The 22,999-nt window shown below is 43.1% G+C and overlaps 1 protein-coding gene across 2 annotated transcripts in view; it reads right to left on the bottom strand.

Moving 5' to 3' along the window:
- sema5a (sema domain, seven thrombospondin repeats (type 1 and type 1-like), transmembrane domain (TM) and short cytoplasmic domain, (semaphorin) 5A) overlaps positions 1 to 22,999 on the bottom strand; it is a 196,746-nt gene that overhangs the window by 23,842 nt on the left and 149,905 nt on the right. For both annotated transcript variants that reach the window (XM_014157212.3, XM_014157211.3), the window contains one exon: positions 13,974 to 14,199. In XM_014157212.3, the coding sequence (XP_014012687.1) occupies positions 13,974 to 14,199 (226 nt within the window). The remainder of the gene's footprint in view (positions 1 to 13,973; positions 14,200 to 22,999) is intronic.

The following is a 22,999-nucleotide window of genomic DNA, read 5'->3' on the forward strand; positions in this document are numbered from 1 at the left end:
TAAATAAATCCATAGGCTAACTTTCATGTGCAGTAATCTTCTGTGAGAAATGTACTGTATGTTGGTACTGTATGTGTCGTGGGTGTATGGCATAAAAAAACAGTAGTAGTTACATAATGTCCTCAGCATTTCTCTATAGTGTATTTCCATGTGAACACGAAAATAATAACATCCACAACATGCCAAAAGTATGTGAACACCCCTTTAATTTTGTGGATTCGGCTATTCCAGCCACACCCGTTACTGACAGGTGAATGAAATTGAACACACATCCATGCAATCTCCATGGACAAACATTAGCAGTAGAATGGCCCATACTGAAGAGCTCAGGGACTTTCAAATGTACAGTGTGTGCAAATGAGGTAGGATAAGGGAGGTAAGGCAATAAATAGGCCATGGTGGCGAAGTAATTACAATATAGCAATTAAACACTGGAATGGTAGATGTGCAGAAGATGAATGTGCAAGTAGAGATACTGGGGTGCAAAGGAGCAAGATAAATAAATAAATACAGTATGGGGATGAGGTAGTTGGATGGGCAATTTACAGATGGGCTATGTACAGGTGTAGTGATCTGTGAGCTGCTCTGACAGCCGGTGCTTAAAGCTAGTGAGGGAGATATGCCAAGCCTTGGCTGGAGTGGTGTAAAGCTCGCCACCATTGGACTCTGGAAACGCGTTCTCTGAAGTGATGAATCACCTTTGGGGTGAACCAGAAGCCATGGATTACAGGCAACATCCGCACTGAGCTAAAAGGTAGAGCTGCCGCTTTCAAGGAGCAGGACTCTAACCCGGAAGCTTATAAGAAATATCTCCTATGCCCTCCGACAAACCAACAAACAGACAAAGCATAAATTCAGGACTAAGATCGAATTGTACTACACCGGCTCCGACTCTCGTCGGATGTGGCAGGGCTTGCAAACTATTACAGACTACAAAGGGAAGTACTACTGAGAGCTGCCCAGTTACTCAAGCCTACCAGACGAGCTGAATGACTTCCATGCTCTCTTCAAGGCAAGTAAAACTAAATATGCATGACAGTATCAGCTGTTCCGGAAGACTGTGTGATCACGCTCTCTGCAGCCGATGTCAGTAAGACCTTTAAACAGGTCAACATTCACAAGGCCGCAGGGCCAGGCGGATTACCAGGACGAGTACTCCGAGCATGCGCTGACCAACTGGCAAGTGTCTTCACTGACATTTTCAACCTCTCCCTGTCCGAGTCTTTAATACCAACATGTTTCAAGCAGGCCACCATAGTCCCTGTGCCCAAGAACACTAAGCTAACGTGCCTAAATGACTACGGACCCATATACTCACGTCTGTAGCCATGAAGTGCTTTGAAATGTTGGTCATGGCCCACATCAAAACCATTATCCCAGAAATCCTAGACCCACTCCAATTTGCATACCACCCCAACAGATCCACAGATGATGCAATCTCAATTGCACTCCACACTGCCCTTTCACATCTGGACAAAAGGAACACCTATGTGAGAATGCTATTCATTGACTATAGCTTAGTGCCCTCAACACCATAGTGCCCTCAAAGCTCATCACTAAGCTAAGGATCCTGGGACTAAACACCTCCCTCTGCAACTGGATCCTGAACTTCCTCATGGGCCGCCCCCAGGTGGTAAGGGTAGGTAACAACACATTCTCAATGCTGATCCTTAACAGTCCCCTCAGGAGTGCGTGCTCAGTCCACTCCTGTACTCCCTGTTCACTCATGACTGCACGGCCAGGCACGACTCCAACACCATCATTAAGTTTGCCGATGACACAACAGTGGTTGGCTTGATTACCGACGACGACGAGACAGCCTATAGGGAGGAGGTCAGAGACCTGGCCATGTGGTGCCAGGACAACAACCTGTCCCTCAACGTGATCAATACAAAGGAGATGATTGTGGACAACAGGAAAAGGAGGACCGAGCATTGTCATCGGCGGGCTGTAGTGGTACACGTTGAGAGCTTCAAGTTCCTTGATGTCCACATCACCAACAAACTATCATGGTCCAAACACACTAAGACAGTTGTGAAGATGGCACGACAAAGCCAATTCCCCCTCAGGAGACTGAAAAGATTTGGCATGGGTCCTGAGCAGAGCAGCGGTCTAAGGCACTGCATCTGGTTTGAATCCAGGCTGAATCACATCTGGCGGTGATTGGGAGTCCCATAGGGCAGCACACAATTGGCCCAGCATCGTCAGGGTTTGGCCGGAGTAGGCCGTCATTGTCAATAAGAATTTGTTCTTAACTGACTTGCCTAGTTAAATAAAGGTTAAATAAATACAATTGTCACGCCCTGATCTGTTTCACCTGTCTTTGTGATTGTCTCCACCCCCCCATGTGTCGCCCATTATCCCCTGTGTATTTATACCTGTGTTCTCTATTTGTCTGTTGCCAGTTAGTTTTGTTTCGTCAAGCCTACCAGCGTTTTTCCCTCTGTTCCTGTCTCATTATTGTTCCTGTTTTTCACAGGTTTTGAACTTTTCTGCCCGCCCTGACCCTGAGCCTGCCTGCCGTCCTGTACCTTTGCCCCACTACCCTGGATCATCGACCCCTGCCTGCCTTGACCTGTTGTTTGCCTGCCCCTGTTTCTGCAATAAACATTGTTACTTCGACACAGTCTGCATTTGGGGCATACCTGAAATGTGATCAAAATTAAAAATATCCTCAAAAGGTTCTACAGCTGCACCACTGAGAGCATCCTGACTGGTTGCATATCTGCCTGGTATGGCAACTTCTCAGCCTCCGACCGCAAGGCACCACAGAGGGTAGTGCGTACGGCCCTGTACATCACTGTGGCCAAGCTTCCTGCCATCCAGGACCTCTATACCAGGCGGTGTCAGAGAAAGGCCCTAAAAATTGTCAAAGACTCCAGCCACCCTAGTCATAGACTGTTCTCTCTGCTACCGCATGGCAAGCAGTACTGGAGCGCCAAGTCTAGGTCCAAGAGGCTTCTAAACAGCTTCTACCAACCAAGCCATAAGACTCCTGAACATCTAATTAAATGGCTTCCCAGACTATTTGCATTGCCCCTCTCCCCTCTTTACACCACTGTTACTCTCTGTTATTATCTATGCATAGTCACTTCAATAACTCCACCTACATGTACATATTACCTAAATTACCTCGACTAACCGGTGTCCCCGCACACTGACTCTGTACCGGTACCCCCTGTATTTATTTTATTATTTTACCCTTATTTTACCAGGTAAGTTGACTTAGAACACATTTTCATTTACAGCAACGACCTGGGGAATAGTTACAGGGGAGAGGGGGGATAAAAGAGCCAATTGTAAACTGGGGATGAGTAGGTGGCCATGATGGGATGAAGGCCAGATTGGGAATTTAGCCAGGACACCGGGATCTTTGGTGACCCCAGATAGTCAGGACACTTGTTTAACGTCCCATCCGAAAGACGGTATATAGCCTTTCTATTGTTATTTTACTGCTGCTCTTTAATTATTTGTTACTTTAATTTCTTAATTTTTGTAGGTATTTTTCTTAAAACTGCATTGCTGGTTAAGGGCTTGTAAGTAAGCATTTCACTGTTGTATTCGGCGCATGTGACAAATACAATTTGATTTGATTTGAACTGGAACGCCAACTGCGAGCCAGTCCTAATCGACCAACATCAGTGCCCGACCTCACCAATGCTCTTGTGGCTGAATGGAAGCAAGACCCCGCAGCAATGTTCCAACATCTAGTGGAAGCCTTCCCAGAAGAGTGGAGGCTGTTATAGCAGCACAGGGGGGACCAACTCCATATTAATGCAGATGATTTTGGAACGAGATATTCGACAAGCAGGTGTCCACATGTACTCTCTATAAGCACAGAATAAAACAGTTATATCAGAAATGTGTGATGGGTTGCATGGATCTTTGTGTCGATTGTGTTGAATACAGCAACTGAAATATGATATATAGTATACCATTCATATAATGAATATCATTACAGAGCGACAAGAAAGGATAACACATTACATTAAATATCACTGAGTAGACGCAATGAGAAATATCTAGTAATCAATTCATATCTTAAGTTAGTAACTAATAACCATTAAGTCTTGATCGCTGGTACAAAACGCCTCAGTATGCAGTAAAATACATACAGATTGCTTGGCTTAATCTTATACGCTTTATCTATTCCATCTAATTTAGATAGATAGAAACAAGAGATGAAACCTCCTAATATGTAATATTTTCAATTATTTCCAGAGAAAATTGATCTAGCCTTCCGTATCGCCATGATGTAGTTGGGAATTGTGTCTGGTTTAAAATATGTTTCTTCAAATGGAGCTGAAATCGCCAAATGTCAGTCATTTCTGATAGCCCTGATCCCTCCATGACAAACATGATGACATTCAGAAAAAAGGGAGGAAGGCCCACACCTCAAAAGGCCTGATAAAACAGATATCATATTGGTGACTGCCAGGGAGTCACCTGCATATTAAAGGGAAGCTCATCTCCAAAAGAGAAGTTGGAATACACTGCTCAAAAAAATAAAGGGAACACTTAAACAACACATCCTAGATCTGAATGAAAGAAATAATCTTATTAAATACTTTTTTCTTTACATAGTTGAATGTGCTGACAACAAAATCACACAAAAATAATCAATGGAAATCCAATTTATCAACCCATGGAGGTCTGGATTTGGAGTCACACTCAAAATTAAAGTGGAAAACCACACTACAGGCTGATCCAACTTTGATGTAATGTCCTTAAAACAAGTCAAAATGAGGCTCAGTAGTGTGTGTGGCCTCCACGTGCCTGTATGACCTCCCTACAACGCCTGGGCATGCTCCTGATGAGGTGGCGGATGGTCTCCTGAGGGATCTCCTCCCAGACCTGGACTAAAGCATCCGCCAACTCCTGGACAGTCTGTGGTGCAACGTGGCATTGGTGGATGGAGCGAGACATGATGTCACAGATGTGCTCAATTAGATTCAGGTCTGGGGAACGGGCGGGCCAGTCCATAGCATCAATGCCTTCCTCTTGCAGGAACTGCTGACACACTCCAGCCACATGAGGTCTAGCATTGTCTTGCATTAGGAGGAACCCAGGGCCAACCGCACCAGCATATGGTCTCACAAGGGGTCTGAGGATCTCATCTCGGTACCTAATGGCAGTCAGGCTACCTCTGGCGAGCACATGGAGGGCTGTGCGGCCCCCCAAAGAAATGCCACCCCACACCATGACTGACCCACCGCCAAACCGGTCATGCTGGAGGATGTTGCAGGCAGCAGAACGTTCTCCACGGCGTCTCCAGACTCTGTCACGTCTGTCACGTGCTCAGTGTGAACCTGCTTTCATCTGTGAAGAGCACAGGGCGCCAGTGGCGAATATGCCAATCTTGGTGTTCTCTGGCAAATGCCAAACGTCCTGCACGGTGTTGGGCTGTAAGCACAACCCCCACCTGTGGACGTCGGGCCCTCATACCACCCTCATGGAGTCTGTTTCTGACCGTTTGAGCAGACACATGCACATTTGTGGCCTGCTGGAGGTCATTTTGCAGGGCTCTGGCAGTGCTCCTCCTGCTCCTCCTTGCACAAAGGCGGAGGTAGCGGTCCTGCTGCTGGGTTGTTGCCCTCCTACGGCCTCCTCCACATCTCCTGATGTACTGGCCTGTCTCCTGGTAGCGCCTCCATGCTCTGGACACTACGCTGACAGACACAGCAAAACTTCTTTCCACAGCTCGCATTGATGTGCCGTCCTGGATGAGCTGCACTACCTGAGCCACTTGTGTGGGTTGTAGACTCCGTCTCATGCTACCACTAGAGTGAAAGCACCGCCAGCATTCAAAAGTGACCAAAACATCAGCCAGGAAGCATAGGAACTGAGAAGTGGTCTGTGGTTACCACCTGCAGAACCACTCCTTTATTGGGGCTGTCTTGCTAATTGCCTATAATTTCCACCTCTTGTCTATTCCATTTGCACAACAGCATGTGAAATGTATTGTCAATCAGTGTTGCTTCCTAAGTGGACAGTTTGATTTCACAGAAGTGTGATTGACTTGGAGTTACATTGTGTTGTTTAAGTGTTCCCTTTATTTTTTGAGCAGTGTAGTTTGCAGGAGTGGTCTTTCACAGTCATATCATTTGCATACACAGGGTTGGGTCATTACTTTCTTAATGTAAACAGTTACGGTTACTAGTTACCTGTCCACATTCTTTATCAGTAACATAACGTTTGGATTACCCAAACTCAGTAATGTAATCTGATTACGTTCAGTTACTTTCAGATCACTTTCCCTTTAAGGGGCATTTGAAGAAAACAAAAATGTATATTAACAAATGAAGCGACATTATTGCAACATAAATCAATGTTAGAGTTTACATAGCTGGCCATAAACAGATGCTGCATTTTACTTTATGGGTTATGTAGGCTTCTAACCCATTACCTTCTACTTCAATACAGATAATAAAATGATTAGGCTATATTTTTAAAGTTTATCAGATTTCCAGTCCTTACAATTAATTACAGTCCCTTTAGAAAGTATTCACGCCTCTTGAGTTTTTCCACATTTTGTTGTGATACAAAGTGGAATTAAAATGGATGTAATTGTCATTTTTTGTCAACAATCAACACAAAATACTCTGTAATGTCAAAGTGGAAGACAAATTTGAATATTTGGAGAAAAAAATTGAAAAATAAAACACTAATATATCTTGATTAGATAAGTATTCAACCTCCTGAGCCAATACATGTTAGAATCACATTTGGCAGTGATTACAGCTGTGAGTCTTTCTGGTTAAGTCTCTAAGAGCTTTCCACACCTGGATTGTGCTACATTTACCCATTATTCTTTTCAACATTCTTCAAGCTCTGTCAAATTGGTTGTTGATCATTGCTAAACAACCATTTTCAGATCTTACCATAGATTTTCAAGTAGATTTAAGTCAAAACTGTAACTCGGCCACTCAGGAACATTCACTGTCTTCTTGGTAAGCAACTCCAGTGTTATTGTCCTGCTGAAAGGTGCATTCATCTCCCAGTGTCCCAATGTTGTTGATTCATCCTCAGTTTCTCCAATCACAGCCATTAAACTCTGTAACTGTTTTAAAGTCACCATTGGCCTCATGGTGAAATCCCTGAGAGGTTTCCTTCCTCTCTGGCAACTGAGTTAGGAAGGACGCCTGTATCTTTGTAGTGACTGGGTGTGTTGATACACCATCCAAAGTGTAATTAATAACTTCACCATGCTCAAAGGGATATTCAATGTCTGCTTTATTTTTATTTTTTACCCATCTACCAGTAGTTGCGAGGCATTGGAAAACCTCCATGGTCTTTGTGGTTGAACCTGTGTTTGAAATTCACTGATTGACTGAGGGACCTTACAGATAATTGTATGTGTAGGGTACAGAGATGAGGTAGTCATTCCAAAATCATGTTAAACACTATTATTGCACACAGAGTGAGTCCATGCAACTTATTATGTGACTTGTTAAGCAAATTCTTAACTTATTTAGGCTTGCCATAACAAAGGGGTTGAATACTTATTGACTTACACTTACATTTCAGCTATTCATTTTTGATTAATTTGTAAATATTTCTAAAACATAATTCCACTTTGACATTATGGGGTATTGTGTGTAGGCCAGTGATACATTTATTTTTATTGAAACCATTTTAAATTCAGGCTGTAACACAACAAAATGTGTAAAAAGTCAAGGGGTGTGAATACTTTCTGAAGGCACTGTAAATACCCCTTGATCTTTAAGAATAGGACTTGGAAATATAGATTAGTAAAATTGTTTTACCTGAACGTAACCCAAAAAACGAAGGACTTCTTAGTCAACCCCAGAGATATACAGTATTATTTATATTTCTAAATACATGGTTCTGGCCTAGTTATGTTTTAGTCATGGTGGAATGATTGGACTCATTGCTTCAAAATATGGTTGAAAAAAATGCTGCTCTCATGGAATGTCATCGCTGAAAAATTATATTTTTGTGACGTGAAAAATGAATGGAATTTGCTATAAGACTATTGTTTGCGTTTTTGTTGGTGACACAGAATTAGAAATCAGAATACTTTGTTAATTTAATAGGATCTCTATGGGTGACACTATGATATCTCAATCATTTGCAGCTGTTGAAGTCTATCAAAAGTGTGCGAGTTCAGGCATGTGTCATGGCCTTCAGACTTTTTTCTAAATTGGCATGAATTAGATTAAGAAATAAAAGCCCTGCTTGGGGTCTTCTTAAATGAAACTCGTTTTTTGACAGTATGTGTGGAGCACAATACCACGGAAGAATTTACAAGGGAGGAACTCCCTCAAACGTGTATCTGTTGCAAGAGCACATTTTTCAACAGCTGTCCACGGATCGCATAAACAATGATTGATCGGCAGCTTAGCCTACACTTATTCAATTTAACAATTATTGGGTTAAAATACAACTATGCATTTGTCAACAGCCATCCATAACAACCACAATCCGTAAGGTGCAAATAATTGAGAGATCAGCAGTGTGATTCACATCATTCCTATGTAGATATCAATAATAGGACTAAATTATATCCGTAGCGCCGTAGGCTACACCACTGCTGGCGTCCTTACCTCCAAGCGTTTTTTCAAGTTGGTTGTATAATATTTAATGCCGACAGCAGTCGCACCATTGGAAGACATAATTTAGCTTGCACTGTAGCCTACAAAACATATTACTGCTCTTTTTCCGCAATCCATCAAACGCATTTAGTGTGTCATCATAGTGGTTAGCTGAGGAACGCGCAACTCTGTTCTCTTATATCTAGGCGGATTTGAGTTTTGATAACTGGTCACTTGATTTGCTAGCAACAACATTGAGTCACCATCAGTCAATACTTGTAAAAATTTTAATTCTTAAAATGCTTACCTGTACCTATGTTTGTCTTGTAAATCTGCGGTCCTTCCGCTGGGTGCTGAAATTCATACTTTTAATAAAATGTTCTATCAAATACTATCACAGACTGATGGTTACTCAATGTTGTTTCTTGCAAATCGTGCAACTAGTTATCAAAACTAAACTCTGCCTCGATATAAGAACGAAGTTTAGCGTTCCTCAGCTACATACAATAGTGGTCTCTGACTTGTGGTCAGACTCGCTCAGATGGAACAAACTTAAACTTGAGCCTTTTTTCAATGTTGATTTGAATGTCATTGAGAAAACGGAATGGTGTAATAAAGTATGGTTTTTCGCAAAAATCCTTTCTGAATTTAAAATTAACTCTAGAAGTAATCATCTAGTTTTTCTATAGTATCTGTATTCTGACTACAATATTTTAGCCAGTAATGCAATGGATTAAAGTTACATTTTATTTGTAATCAGTTACATGTCACAGATTACAGAAAATAAAATTGTATTTGTCACATGCGCCGAATACAACAGGTGTTTACCTTACCGTGAAATGCTTACTTACAAGCTCTTAACCAACAATACAGTTAAGAAAATAGAGTTAAGAAAAGATTTACTAAATTAAAAAATAAAATAAATAACACAATAAAATAACAATAATGAGGCTATATACAGGGGGTACAGGTTAGTCGAGGTAATTTGTACATGTAGGTAGCGGTAAAGTGACTATGCATAGATAATAAACAGTGAGTAATGTAATTCGTTACTCCCCAACCCTGTGTACAGTAAGAAAGCCTTGCCGGAGCCAAAATGGCCCATAGGGTAAGAGCCAGTGAGCCTTGTCCAAGCAAGAAAGACCCATAGGGCAGGAGCCAGTAAGCCTTGTCCGAGCTACAACGGCCCAAAGGGCAGAAGCCAGTAAGCCTTGTCCGAGCAAGAAAGACCCATAGGGCAGGAGCCAGTGAGCCTTGTCCGAGCAAGAAAGACCCATAGGGCAGGTGCCAGTAAGCCTTGTCCGAGCCACATCGGCCCATAGGGCAAAAGCCAGTAAGCCTTGTCCGAACATGCTCCTGTTTCTGTAGTATAAGGCAGCTTGATAAGCACACCTTCCGGACAGGACTCCCTCTACTCTCTCCACCCTCACTTCACCTCCAGTTAATTCTCTCTTGTTCACCATCTCTCCATTTATCTCCCTCCCTCTCAATCCTTCTCTCTGTCCCCCAAGGCCTTTACATACAGTATACAGTATAATGTATAGAAAGAGCCCAGAGTTTTTCCTGGACTTGTCACAGGTAAACCTCCTGGTCCTATAATGATACAGTTATACATGTAGGTAGACGTGGTGTGTGTGTAGCAGTCTTTATTCACTGATGACTACTGGAGTTTCTTCTTTCCAACCACTAGTTTTATGTGTGTGATAATGTGTCATGTGTTTCATTGGAGTATAAATCACAGTCCCAGTCTCTGGCTACGTATGGCGACACGCTATCTGTCTCTGAGGTTTACTATCTACTGTGATCATGTCTAGATACTTCTGTATTTCAGAAGACACACACACACAATAACGCAGGCAGGCATGCACAAATGTAGGCACACACACACACACACTCACACACTTTATCAGCCTGCTTTATCACCGTCCTCTTATAACCGGCTAGGATGTGTTTGTGTATGTGTGTGCGTGTGGACTCAAATCGATAGCGAATAGCCCTCTGCTAACTGTAAATCTTCATTGGGTGACAGTACGGTCCATTCCCACTGGGCTCTCATCATCTCTGGAGGATAGAGGGGGACTGAGGGATCTTTGGCTTTGTGGCTTCATCACACACACAGCGTGGCAGACATCAATATACAGCTTCAATATGGAGGTGATTACTTCAGGACGGCCTCCTTGTGTGATAACTACTGACCCTGGGTCAAAAGGAATATGTCATTGGGATGATCGGGCTACGTATGGATGATCACATGCACACACACTATCTGTCACACACACTGTGCACTCTTTGGATGGATGGATGTGGAGTGTGATAATGAGGAAGTGGGTCATTGAATCCATCCTCCTCACTGCCAAAGCACTGAATCTGTCACCCTCCTTCTCTCTCTCTCTCTCTCTCTCTCTCTCTCTCTCTCTCTCTCTCTCTCTCTCTCTCTCTCTCTCTCTCTCTCCCTCTCCCTCTCCAATGGTGTTTGAACTTTTCTTGTGGCAACCGGTCACAAATCTTGCTGCTGTGATTGCACACTGTGGTATTTCACCCAATAGATATGGGAGTTTATCAAAATTACATTTGTTTTCGAATTCTTTGTGGGTCTATGTAATCAGACCTGGCTCTCAAGAGAAGACAGGCTTCGGCAGTTTTTTTTCTTTTTTTTTCTTTTTTTTGTAAATTCTTTCCAATGTGTCAAGTAATTATCTTCTTGTTTTCTCATGATTTGGCTGGGTCTAATTGTGTTGCTGTCCTGGGGCTCTGTGGGGTCTGTTTGTGTTTGTGAATAGCCCCAGGGCCAGCATGCTTCAGGGCTCTTCTCCAGGTTCATTTCTCTGTAGGTGATGGCTTTGTTATGGAAGGTTTGGGAATCGCTTCCTTTTAGGTGGTTGTAGAATTTAACAGCGCTTTTCTAGATTTGGAAAATTCCTCACAACCATAAAGGGAAATGGGTTCTATTACTGATTCAAGTATTTTTAGCCAGATCCTAATTGGTATGTCAAATATTATGTTCCTTTTGATGATATACAAGGCCCTTCATGCCTTGTCTCTCAGATCGTTCACAGCTTTGTGGAAGTTACCTGTGGCGCTGATGTTTAGGTCGAGGTATGTATCGTTTTTTGTGTGCTCTAAGGGAACGGTGTCAGGATGGAATTTATATTCGTGTTCCTGGCAACTGGACCTTTTTTGAAACACCATTATTTTTGTCTTACTGAGATTTACTGTCAGGGCCCAAGTCTGACAGAATCTGTGCAGAAGACCTAGGTGCTGCTGTAGGCCCTCCTTGGTTGGGGACAGAAGCACCAGATCATCAGCAAACAGTAGACATTTGACTTCAGATTCTAATTGGGTGAGGCCGGCTGCTGCAGACTGTTCTAGTGCCCTCACCAATATATGTTGAAGAGGGTGGGGCTTAAGCTGCATCCCTGTCTCAACCCCCAGCCCTGTGGAAAGAAATGTGTGCGTTTTTTGCCAATTTTAACCGCATACTTGTTGTATGTGTATGTGGATTTTCTAATGTTGTATGTGTTTCCACCAACACCACTTTCCATCAATTTGTATAGCATGCCCTCATGCCAAATTTAGTCAAAATCTTTTTTTATAATAAGCAAAGCATGAGAAGACTTTGCCTTTGTTTTTGGTTTGTTTGTTTGTCAATTAGGGTGTGCAGGGTGAATACATGGTCTGATGTACGGTAATTTTGAAAAAAAACAATTTGACATTTGCTCAGTACATTGTTTCGCTGAGGAAATGTACAAGTCTGCTGTTAATGATAATGCAGAGGATTTTCCCAAGGTTGTTGTTGACGCATATCCCACGGTAGTTAATGGGGTCAAATTTGTCTCCACTTTTGTAGATTGGGGTGATCAGTCCTTGTTTCCAAATATTGGGAAATATGCCAGAGCTGAGGATGATGTTAAAGAGTTTAAGTATAACCAATTGGAATTTGAGGTCTGTATATTTTATAATTTCATTTAAGATACCATCAACTCCACAGGCCTTTTTGGGTTGGAGGGATTGTATTTTGTCCTGTAGTTCATTCAATGTAATTGGAGAATCCAGTGGGTTCTGGTAGTTAGTTGATTCTAAGATTTGTATTTGATCATGTATATGTTTTTGCTGTTTGTTCTTTGTTATAGAGCCAAAAAGATTGGAGAGGTGATTTATCCATACATCTCCATTTTGGATAGGTAACTCTTCGTGTTGTTGTTTGTTTAGTTTTCCAATTTTCCCAGAAGTGGTTAGATTCTATGGATTCTTCATTTACACTGAAAGCGTCCAGAAAGCAAAGACTATTCTGCTTGACTGAATCACATGTTGTCACCTCACCTCCACTTTTAAATTAGAACGATGACAGACCATTAACACATGGCTCTTTGTTCATAAAACCTGTTAGACGTCTGTCTGTTGCTCCTCATGAGGCTGTGAATCAACGTTAACACCACCACTATGTTAGTTCATTTAAACCTCCACAGTCATTAACTTCAGAAGGCAGTCAGAGTAAAGAGAGAGAGACTGTAGTTAGTAAGTCTTAACTTTCTTTCCGGTTGATGAACTTGCGGTATGTGTGCGAGTGTGTATGCAAGTGTGTGTGCGAGTGTGTGTGTGAGTGTGTATGTGTGCAAAGCGCTAAAGCTTTAAAAAGAGATCTTCCTCCCATTGGGGCCGAGAGCAACTCAATAAACAAACTTTAACTGGCACATCTGTCCCAAGCCACTATATTGCTCTGCTGTCCCTCCCTCCCTCCCTTTCCCTCCCTCCTTCTTTTCTTCCATCTCTCCCTTAAATGGTTGGATCCCTCCTAAACAACATCAACAACATGTCAATTAGCAGCCTGTTGGTGTTTACGACTCTCTAATCTGAGATGGAAGAGTCAGACTCTGTGGTATCAGCCGAGGAGAGAGCTGAGAGTGAGAACCTGGGGAATTGGAGCCACAATGGTGCTTGTGTCAGGGAGAAGTGAGAGGGGGAGAGAGTGGGGAGTTGGATCCATAATGGCGCTGATGCGAGGATGCTAAAATTAGCAGCCCCAAACTGTTAAGTAGCTCTGTGGATTTTCATTGTGGAAGTTCATTAACACGTTTGACGTTTGGAAGCGCTGAAGGAATCAGCCCGGGACTGAAAACACTTCAGCCGATTAAGATAACACTACTGAGAGAGAGAGAGAGAGAGAGAGAGAGAGAGTGAAAGCCGACTAACAGGCCTAGAGGGACAGAGAGAAGGATGAAGACGGAGGGCGATAAATGGAGAGATAGTGAGTGAGAGAGAACAGACTGGAGGTGAAGTGAGGGTAGAGAGAGTTGTCAGATTGAAGTAAAAGAGTGTGCAGGTTCAGTTGAAGAACTAGTGTCAGCTGGGAGTACCGTCAGCACCTGACAGAAGATCCCCCATTTATTTATTCTGTTAACTATGAACTGTTCCACTCACCGTCAGTAGAGCATCCAGTGGAGCCATCACTGGAGCAGTACCTCATCTCTATCCTCTGTCGGCCCACCTCTAGCAGGGCAGGGTCCGGGACGCGGGCCTTACAGGTGTACCGGAACCGCTGCTCGTAGTGACCGCCGTTGTCCGAGATGTTGACCGGCGTCCAGGGGGTCCAAGGGGTGGTCTTCTTCAGGTCTGGACACGGGAGGGTGTTACACGACTGGTACTCCTGGAGAGAGTGAGAGAGGGGGAGGGAGAGGGAGAGAGAGGGAGAGAGACAGACGGACAGACATAGAATTATAATTATTAGAATGGATATTCTCATTCAAAGCGTTTGATATCAAATCAAATGTTATTGGATTTGATATCAATCGCTTTGAATGAGAATATCCATTCTAATAATTATTTCACTCTCTCTCTCACTCTCTGTCTCTTAGTAGTGCTATCTTAATCGGATTAAGTGTTTTCAGTCCCGGGCTAAAGTTATAACATTTTGGCACCATTTGAAATTAAGCCCCAAAACATCCTTACAATTCAAAGCACTGGAAACCCAAGAGCTGAACCTTGAAAGAGTCCCCTATGTCAACTGTCAACTGTTAATATCCAAACATAATTCATTTTTTACAGAAATTAAAACCTCCTATTTGACAAATTGGGCAAATGAAACAAAACACAGAATAAACTAAATTGTTATTTGACCCTCAAAAGATAATACAAATTGGCAGAATATTTCTACACTCTAAGAAAAAAAAGGTTCCAAAATGGATCTTTGGCTGTCCCCATAGGAGAACACTTTTTGGTTCCAGGAAGAACCCTTTTGGAATCAATGTGGAACCCCCTGTGCAAAGGATTTTATAGGGAACCCAAAAGGCTTCTACCTGGAACCAAAAGGGTTCCACCTGGAACCAACAAGGGTTCTTCAAAGGGTTATCCTATGGGGACAGCCGAAGAACCCTTTTAGGTTCTAGATTAGGGCTGTTGCGGTGACCGTATTACCGCCAAAACGGCGATCACGAGTCATGAAGGCAGTCAAATTCCATGTGACTGTTTTAGCCACTATAATTAGGCTTCTCCAAGCTCTGATGCTGCTGATGGTCATTAGTTGCCTAACAAACTTGCTAACTGCCTGGTACTCAGCACTCTATTGTCCCTCTAATACTTCATTAGAACCCATGAGCTCATGTTGCTCAACATTTCTATAGGCTATGCAATTGCGCGAGAAAACAGAGTGATGGCTTCTACTAAAAAGAGGAGGATCCCATCAGCTTTCCTAATATTAAGCACATTGTTTATCTTTACAACAGGAGTGTAGCCTACCTGGCTGGCATGAAAATCAACCAGGGGAAAAGCTTCCTCCATTCGCTATTTAAGTGCATAGATAACATGTATTTTTTCCCGCTGCCCATTTCGATACAGGTGCATGATAATGGTCCATTCTAAATCAAAACAAATTTCACACATATATTATTTAGTATATGTAAAGACAAGATTAAATCAAGAATAGTCTGATGGGTGACAATATTAGCCTATCACTTGTGAATTATATTTATCACTTGTGAATGATGCCCTGCATAAGGAATTAACTTTTTTTTGCAACCTTTTCTAATCATAGTCGCACACCTCTTGTAGCCTAGCCCATATATTATTTTATTTAAAAAATTTTACACCTTTTTTTTTTTTTTTTACCCACTGCAACTCCCTTACAGACTCGGGAGAGGCGAAGGTCGATAGCTGTGGTCAACTTTTGTACTATGGGGATAGTAGATTGACATAGGCAAGTGCTTTTGCTGTCCGTAAGGCCTACTTATCTTGTTGGCTGACAAAGGAAATGTGGACAGTTCTTCCAATATCTTCAATATGCACTTCGGAATTGGATAAGGACACGCGCAGTTGCGTCCCCGATGTGTCTGTCTTCACTTGTAGCCTGTGAGAAAGTCCCAAACATGTGATGGGAGAAGGACACAACGGCCACTGGCCGCAAAAGGCATGACTTTTTTTTATGACGCGTTACAGCCACAAAGGGGATACTGCCGTGAAATTCGAGGCAATTTCAAGTGCTTGTCAAATTGTGAATGAGAGACTAATGACATGTGTACAGCCTGCAGAAAAAACTAAGAAAAGCTCATGCCTTTCAAACGCCTTTTTTCAAAATCATCATTAGAGTCAAATCAGGCAGCCTTACAATGTATTAAAAATCAAAACATATAGCCCAGCGTTTGTAGAACAACTGAAGTTACATTAACAAGTCTAAATTAAGCATATAGGAGTACATAATTCTTTGTTAACCTTATGAGCGCACTCCCTCAAATCGTTTGGAGAAAATATTTATATTTTATTCAGCTTTGTTTAATTGTATTCTTTATACAATAAAATATTGCCACGGAATTCTAAGCAAATCTTGTCTGCTAAATTAACTAGCATAGTCCACAGCCATTTGGCATAGCCAGATCAGGTCCTAAGATAAGGACAACGCAGAGTATGCTATTCTGTTCTTCTGAAATAAACTACATTTTCTAATCATGCTTCTTTAGACCTGTCTAAAATAAATAATGGATTTATTGTGAAGGTATAGGCTATATTACATGGATTTATTAGACTTTTTAAAATGTAGATGTTCCAAAGGTCTGCATCAGTGACTTGTGTGGAAGCCAGGAAATGCTAAATGTGTTAATATTAATTAACGGTAAATTACCGTGAGACCGACAGTTATTTGCTTGACAATCACCGGCTGACAGAATTTTGTGACCGCCACAGCCCTATTCTAGATTGCACCTTTTTTTCTAAGAGTGCACTCTGTCAGAGATACAAAACAGAGACAGATCCTGACCAAGTACAAGCGCAGTGACCACCAATTGGCTATAGAAAAAGGGAATCACAAAAAGACATGGCTACGCAAAGAGGAGCGTCTATGTGGTCACTGCACGACAGGGGAGGTAGAGACAGAGACGCACCTTTTCCTCTACTGTGAGAAATACTCCCAAATAAGATCATCTTTTTAAAGAAAATATCTCAATCAATTACCATCTTCTGTGCATTTACTAATGACATAAAGCTGGGAATTATTTTGGTTGAGGGAGAAACCACAAATATTACTGCCAGATATGTATACGATTGCCATAGCCTGAGGGATATCCCATGAACATTCATTTGCTGAAGTATTTACATTGTATATAACTTACTGCTAATACATAGTGGAACCGTCATCCATGTACACATTGTTGTTTATTTATTAGACATTCTTTCTTTTTTGTTTTTTATAATTTTATTTTTATTTAATTAAATGTTTTGACCGAAGATTACACAATACAACAGCAGTAGTGTTGTACCTGTATACATGATTATACGTACTAGTATTATTACTACTGAAATTAACTGTATTTCATAATCCTTATAGAATTGTACTGTATTTACTGAAATGCTGTACCACAATACTGCTTTGGCAATATCTACAAATGGTATTTCATGCCAATAAAACAATCTGAATTTAAATTTGATATTCCCGTGGAGAACAGAGAGGAAAGAGCAAAACTCATAGATTTAGAACTAGATGAATGCATATTCCTATTAACATTCTACGATGACTTTACCCTGTGGTGTTTGTGCCAAGCATAATTTCTGCTGACGGGCAGCAGGTATCACATATGAACTATGAAACAGTCCCATTAGACCCACGTGCTGAACATGGCAAGTGGCAAACAGGCAGAAAAGGTCATTGATCAGATGTGATTTATAACAGAGGGGGAGGGAGGTGGGGGAGGGAAGAAGGATGGATGAAGGGAAGGATGGTGGGGGAAAAAGAAGGAGGGTGGACATGTGAGGGTATGATAATGGGAAAAACATGATACACAACTTTGAGTGACATTTCCATTTGACGTTCACTCCACCTGCAAAAGGAGAGATGTCGGTCTCTGCCTTCCTCTCTGGCTGTTTGTTACAATGATTCAAGTGAAAACCCCAGACCCACACAACAAGGCCCTTTTCCATCCTTGTTGTCTAACTATCTAATGTGTCTCTGTCTAATAGAGAACCATTGTTGCATGCTTTCTCCTCCGTTTTCCCCCTCTCCTTTCATTTCTCCTTTCCCTCACTCTCTCCGGTCCTTCTCCCAGGCAGCCATAAATACATGCTTTCCAGGGCACTGTTAGTGATGATGACATACCGATGTGCATGCAGCCTCAGTATGTCTAACGATCCAAGCGGCACCTGCTTATAACGACAAGTCGGATGAATAGAAACGAGAGGAGAGCAGGGGTGGGAGGGAGTGATAGGGTGATGCAGTGATACCGGGGGACTAAATTACACCATCGTCTTCGTCTCAGCGTCGTTTAGGTGATATGACGGCCATTCTCCCAGGTCCTTACTTATTCATGCTGAGTGAGGCCTTGAGTTGAGTGACTGCCAGACCTTGACCAAATAAGATAAAAGTCTCTTTTGTTCATCCATCAGGTTGTCACAGTGATTCTGGGGTTGGACAAAGGGGCTGGAACACTGCATATTTCCATCTCCCTCCCCTCCCTCCCTCCCTCCCTCCCTCCCTCCCTCCCCTCCCTCCCCTCCCTCCCTCCCTCCCTCCCTCCCTCCCCCTCCCTCCCTCCCTCCCTCCCTCCCTCCCTCCCTCCCTCCTCTTATCTTCCTCTATATCTCTCTCTCTATATATTTATATATATATCTCTCTCTCTATATATATATAGAGAGAGAGATATCTATTTTCCTCTATATCTCTCGCCCTTTCTCTCCTTCTCTCTCCCTCTCTCCCAGCGTGGGCCCAGGAACAGGAGTCCAAGGTTAAAGACAGTAGGAGGATCCAGATTGGGTTACGTTACAGAGATGATGAATGAGTGTGTCATCCCCGTCGCCTTTCTGACTTCACACCGTCTAGATTAGTAATCATCAGCCTGCCACACATTAATATTAAACACCATCAAGCATCAGGAGGACCTGGCCCGGCCCCAGCCATAACAAACCGCCTCTGTCTTCAAAAGAACTTCCTCCTTTTCAGCAATGGCTCGCCAATTTTTAACATGATCCAATAAACCTCACAAAAGATGGGCCAACGGGCCCAGTCTGGAATGATAACCTATTCTTCATAGCCTACTAATAGCCATATAGGACTGGGGAAGACACGTTTAACCATTTACAGTATCACCCCAAGGATGACAAAAACAACACCCAGCATGCAACAGTAAACAGGAAGGGGCTGTTTGTTGTTGTGAGTTGTCCTCAAACAGTGTGAATTTGTAATGAGTGTGAGTGTGTGAGAATGTATTAGAAATGGACCGAGGGCCACGAAATAAATAGGTTCAATAGGTGGGAAATATCCCAAATAAATGTTGATTTACCCCTAAAATGTTCAGACAAATGTCCTCCTGCGTATTGTAATGACATTTTACACCAGATGATTTTAGGGCGAGCCGGGCACACTAATAAAATGACATTAGTGATGAAAAAATAGGAATCTTTGCCTGTATCTCTTCCTCTACACCCCCGTCACACATCGCTCCACTCGTAAACGCCTCTATTCCGAAAAAAATTAAGGGAAACTGAAAACGCAGCAGAAATCATCGGAACGTGTAGAGCGGCATGTGGAACGCTAAATTGGATTCAATTAGTGGCTCATTCCTGCTGGGACCATTCATATGCATTATGGAGAGGACAAGAGCAGAGGAAAGAAGGGGAGGGGAACAGGATGTGCTGAGGTACATTATAATTCACAACCCCTCTAACAGACAGCTGCCCAGAGGCTGCTAATAGAATAATGCGTACCGCAGCCAGCTCAGCATTCGGCTGAGAGTATAAGGATGTTGGATATGTTCTTTACTGCTTCAGACACACAAGGTGTTTTGGCTTTCTGTCCAGCACATACAGTGTGTGTGTCTCTGTCCAGTCTCTCTGTCTCTCTCTCTCTCTGTGTGTGTGTGTGTGTGTGTGTGTGTGTGTGTGTGTGTGTGTGTGTGTGTGTGTGTGTGTGTGTGTGTGTGTGTGTGTGTGTGTGTGTGTGTGTGTGTGTGTGTGTGTGTAGGCCTACAGTTGAGTAATGGACTCAGGCATCTCCTGTCTCATTCATTCTCCATCCTAGACTCTCCTGGTTATTTTTCTAGGTGTTAAAAGCAGAAAAGGAGAGGTGCGACAGAGGGTGATGAGAGAGGGGGATGACAGAGGGTGATGAGAGAGGGGGATGACAGAGGGAGATGGGGGGTGTCAGGGGGCCATTCGTGTGTCTTGTGAAGGCATTACCTAAACCCTTGCCCCTAAGCCTCTCCTCCGTTGTTTTATCAATGTGTCTGTCTGGAGGGTGTGTGTGAAGGGAGGCAGATGGGGGACATACGGTAGGACTGTGTGTGTGTGTGTGTGTGTGTGTGTGTGTGTGTGTGTGTGTGTGTGTGTGTGTGTGTGTGTGTGTGTGTGTGTGTGTGTGTGTGTGTGTGTGTGTGTGTGTGTGTGTGTGTGTGTGTGTGTATGATTGTGGGTGTGTATGTGTGTGTGTTGACGGTGAGTAATAGGGATCTTTGTCTCTGGAGCCTCCTAACATCATTACAGTCAGTCATGTTTCTATCACTGCACTAAGAGACATGTGTGACGGTGTGTGTGTACCTCTGGCCCTGCGGTTCCTGACACTACCCGTTCTGTTAGCCAGCCCAGCCAGCCCTGCTGCTAACTATCCATCCATCTCCCAGGTGCCTGCTTACTGTAACTCAGAACAGCTATGATATCTGCTGTGAGAAGACAAGCGGTGTGTGTGTGTGTGTGTGGGACATACTGCTGTCTGTCTGTCTGCCTGTCTGTCTTCATTAATAGCAGCCTCTAGTATCCTGGGGAGAGAGGACAGATGGCTCATAAAAACATACCTCTTCCCGGTTTACGCTTCCTTTCCTGCGCTGAAATAAATATTCTCATCATTCTCCGTCTTTGCATGGTGGGTACAAGTAGCAGAATAGACGCAAGGATGTGTTGATTTATCTGGGAAGATTTTACAACTTGCAGTGTTCGTCTGGCATAATGGGAGCAATGATAAAGGAGTTGTGAGTAACATCACTTATTGGTAGCCTTTACATGTATTACAACTATGGGTGACTATCTGATTACAGTTGCTTCAAGATATCCACCATTGTTCCTGTACCCAAGAAAGCAAAGATAACTGAACTAAATGACTATCGCCTCGTAACACTCACTTCTGTCATCATGAAGTGCTTCGAGAGACTAGTTAAAGATCATATCACCTCTATCTTACCTGACACCCTAGACCCACTTCAATTTGCATACAGCCCCAATAGATCCATGGACGGCGCAATTGCCATAACACTGCACACTGCCCTTTCCCATCTGGACAAGAGGAATACCTATGTAAGAATGCTGGTCATTGACTATAGCTCAGCCTTGAACCACATAGTACCCTTCAAGCTCATCATTAAGCTCGGGGCCCTGGGTCTGAAACCCGCCCTGTGCAACTGGGTCTGGGACTTCGTACGGGCGGTGAAGGTAAGCAACAGTACCTCCACTACGCTGATCCTCAACACAGGGGCCCGACAAGGGTGTGTGCTCAGCCCCCTCCTGTATTTCCTATTCACCCATGACTATGTGGCCACACATGTCTCCAAGACAATCACCAACTTTGCAGACGACACAACAAGAGGTAGGCCTGATTACCAACAACGACGAGACAACCTACAGGGAAGAGGTGAGGGCCCTGGCGGAGTGGTGGCAGGAAAATAACCTCTCCCTCAATGTCAACAAAACAAAAAAGCTGATCGTGGACTTCAGGATACAGCAGGGGGAGCACGCCACCATCCACATCGACGAGGCCGTAGTGGAGAAGGTGAAAAGCTTCAAGTTCCTTGGTGCACACATCACTGACAATCTGAAATGGTCCACCAACACAGACAGGAGGCTGAATAAATGTGTCTTGACCCCTAAGACTCTCACAAACTTTTACAGATGCACCATTGACAGCATCCTGTTGGGCTGTATCACCGCCTGGTACGGCAACTGCACCGTCCGTAACCGTAGGGCTCTCCAGAGGGTGGTGAGCTCTGCCCAACGCATCATCGGGGGCACACTGCCTGCCCTCCAGGACATCTACAGCACCGAGTGTCACAGGAAGACCAGAAAGATCATCAAGGACCTCAGCTACCCGAGCCACGGCCTGTTCACCTCGCTACCATCCAGAAGTCAGTACAGGTGCATCAAAGCTGGGACCGAGAGACTGAAAAACAGCTTCTATCTCCAGGCCATCAGACTGTTAAATAGTCACCACTAGCCGGCCTCTGCCCAGTACCCTGCCCTGAACTTTATTCACTGTCACTAGTCGGCTACCACCCAATTACTCAACACTGCACCTTAGAGGCTACAGCCTATGTACAAAGGCATGGAACACTGGTCACTTTAATAATGTTTACATACTGTTTTACCCACTTCATTCGTATGAATAGTATTCTAGTCAAGGCCTATCCTATTTAACTATTGCTGTACATAATATATTTTATCCTACGTATTCTTCAGATGTACTACATATTATATCCATATACTGTCCATAATGTCTATACTTACCATCTTACTGTATGCATTGTCATCCTAATATTTCAATATTTCTTAATTCCATTCTTTTACTTTTTTTGATTTGTGTGTATTGTTAGATATTACTGCACTGTTGGAGCTAAGAACACAAGTATTTCGCTACACCTGCAATAACATCTGGTAAATATGTGTATGTGACCAATAAAATGTGATATATTTGAATTAAAGAAAGGGTTTTCTTTGATCACTTTAAATAAATAGAGAGAGAGAGAGAGAGAGAGAGAGAGAGAGAGAGAGAGAGAGAGAGAGAGAGAGAGAGAGAATAAGACACTGACCCCTCTGCCCTCTTTCCCACCTCTCGACTTTGTTACTTCATGGTCTCCAATCTGCCGTGGGCTTTGCTTTGCCCAACGCTGATAAAAACCGTTCCTTACATCTCCCCTCCTCACCTTGCTACTTACCCCAAACTGGAAACACACCTCACCCACCACAGACAGGGTTCACATCTTGAAATTAGG

The sequence above is a fragment of the Salmo salar genome, chromosome 19, assembly GCF_965601325.2.
Source record: "Salmo salar chromosome 19, fSalSal1, whole genome shotgun sequence".
NCBI lineage: Eukaryota > Metazoa > Chordata > Actinopteri > Salmoniformes > Salmonidae > Salmo > Salmo salar.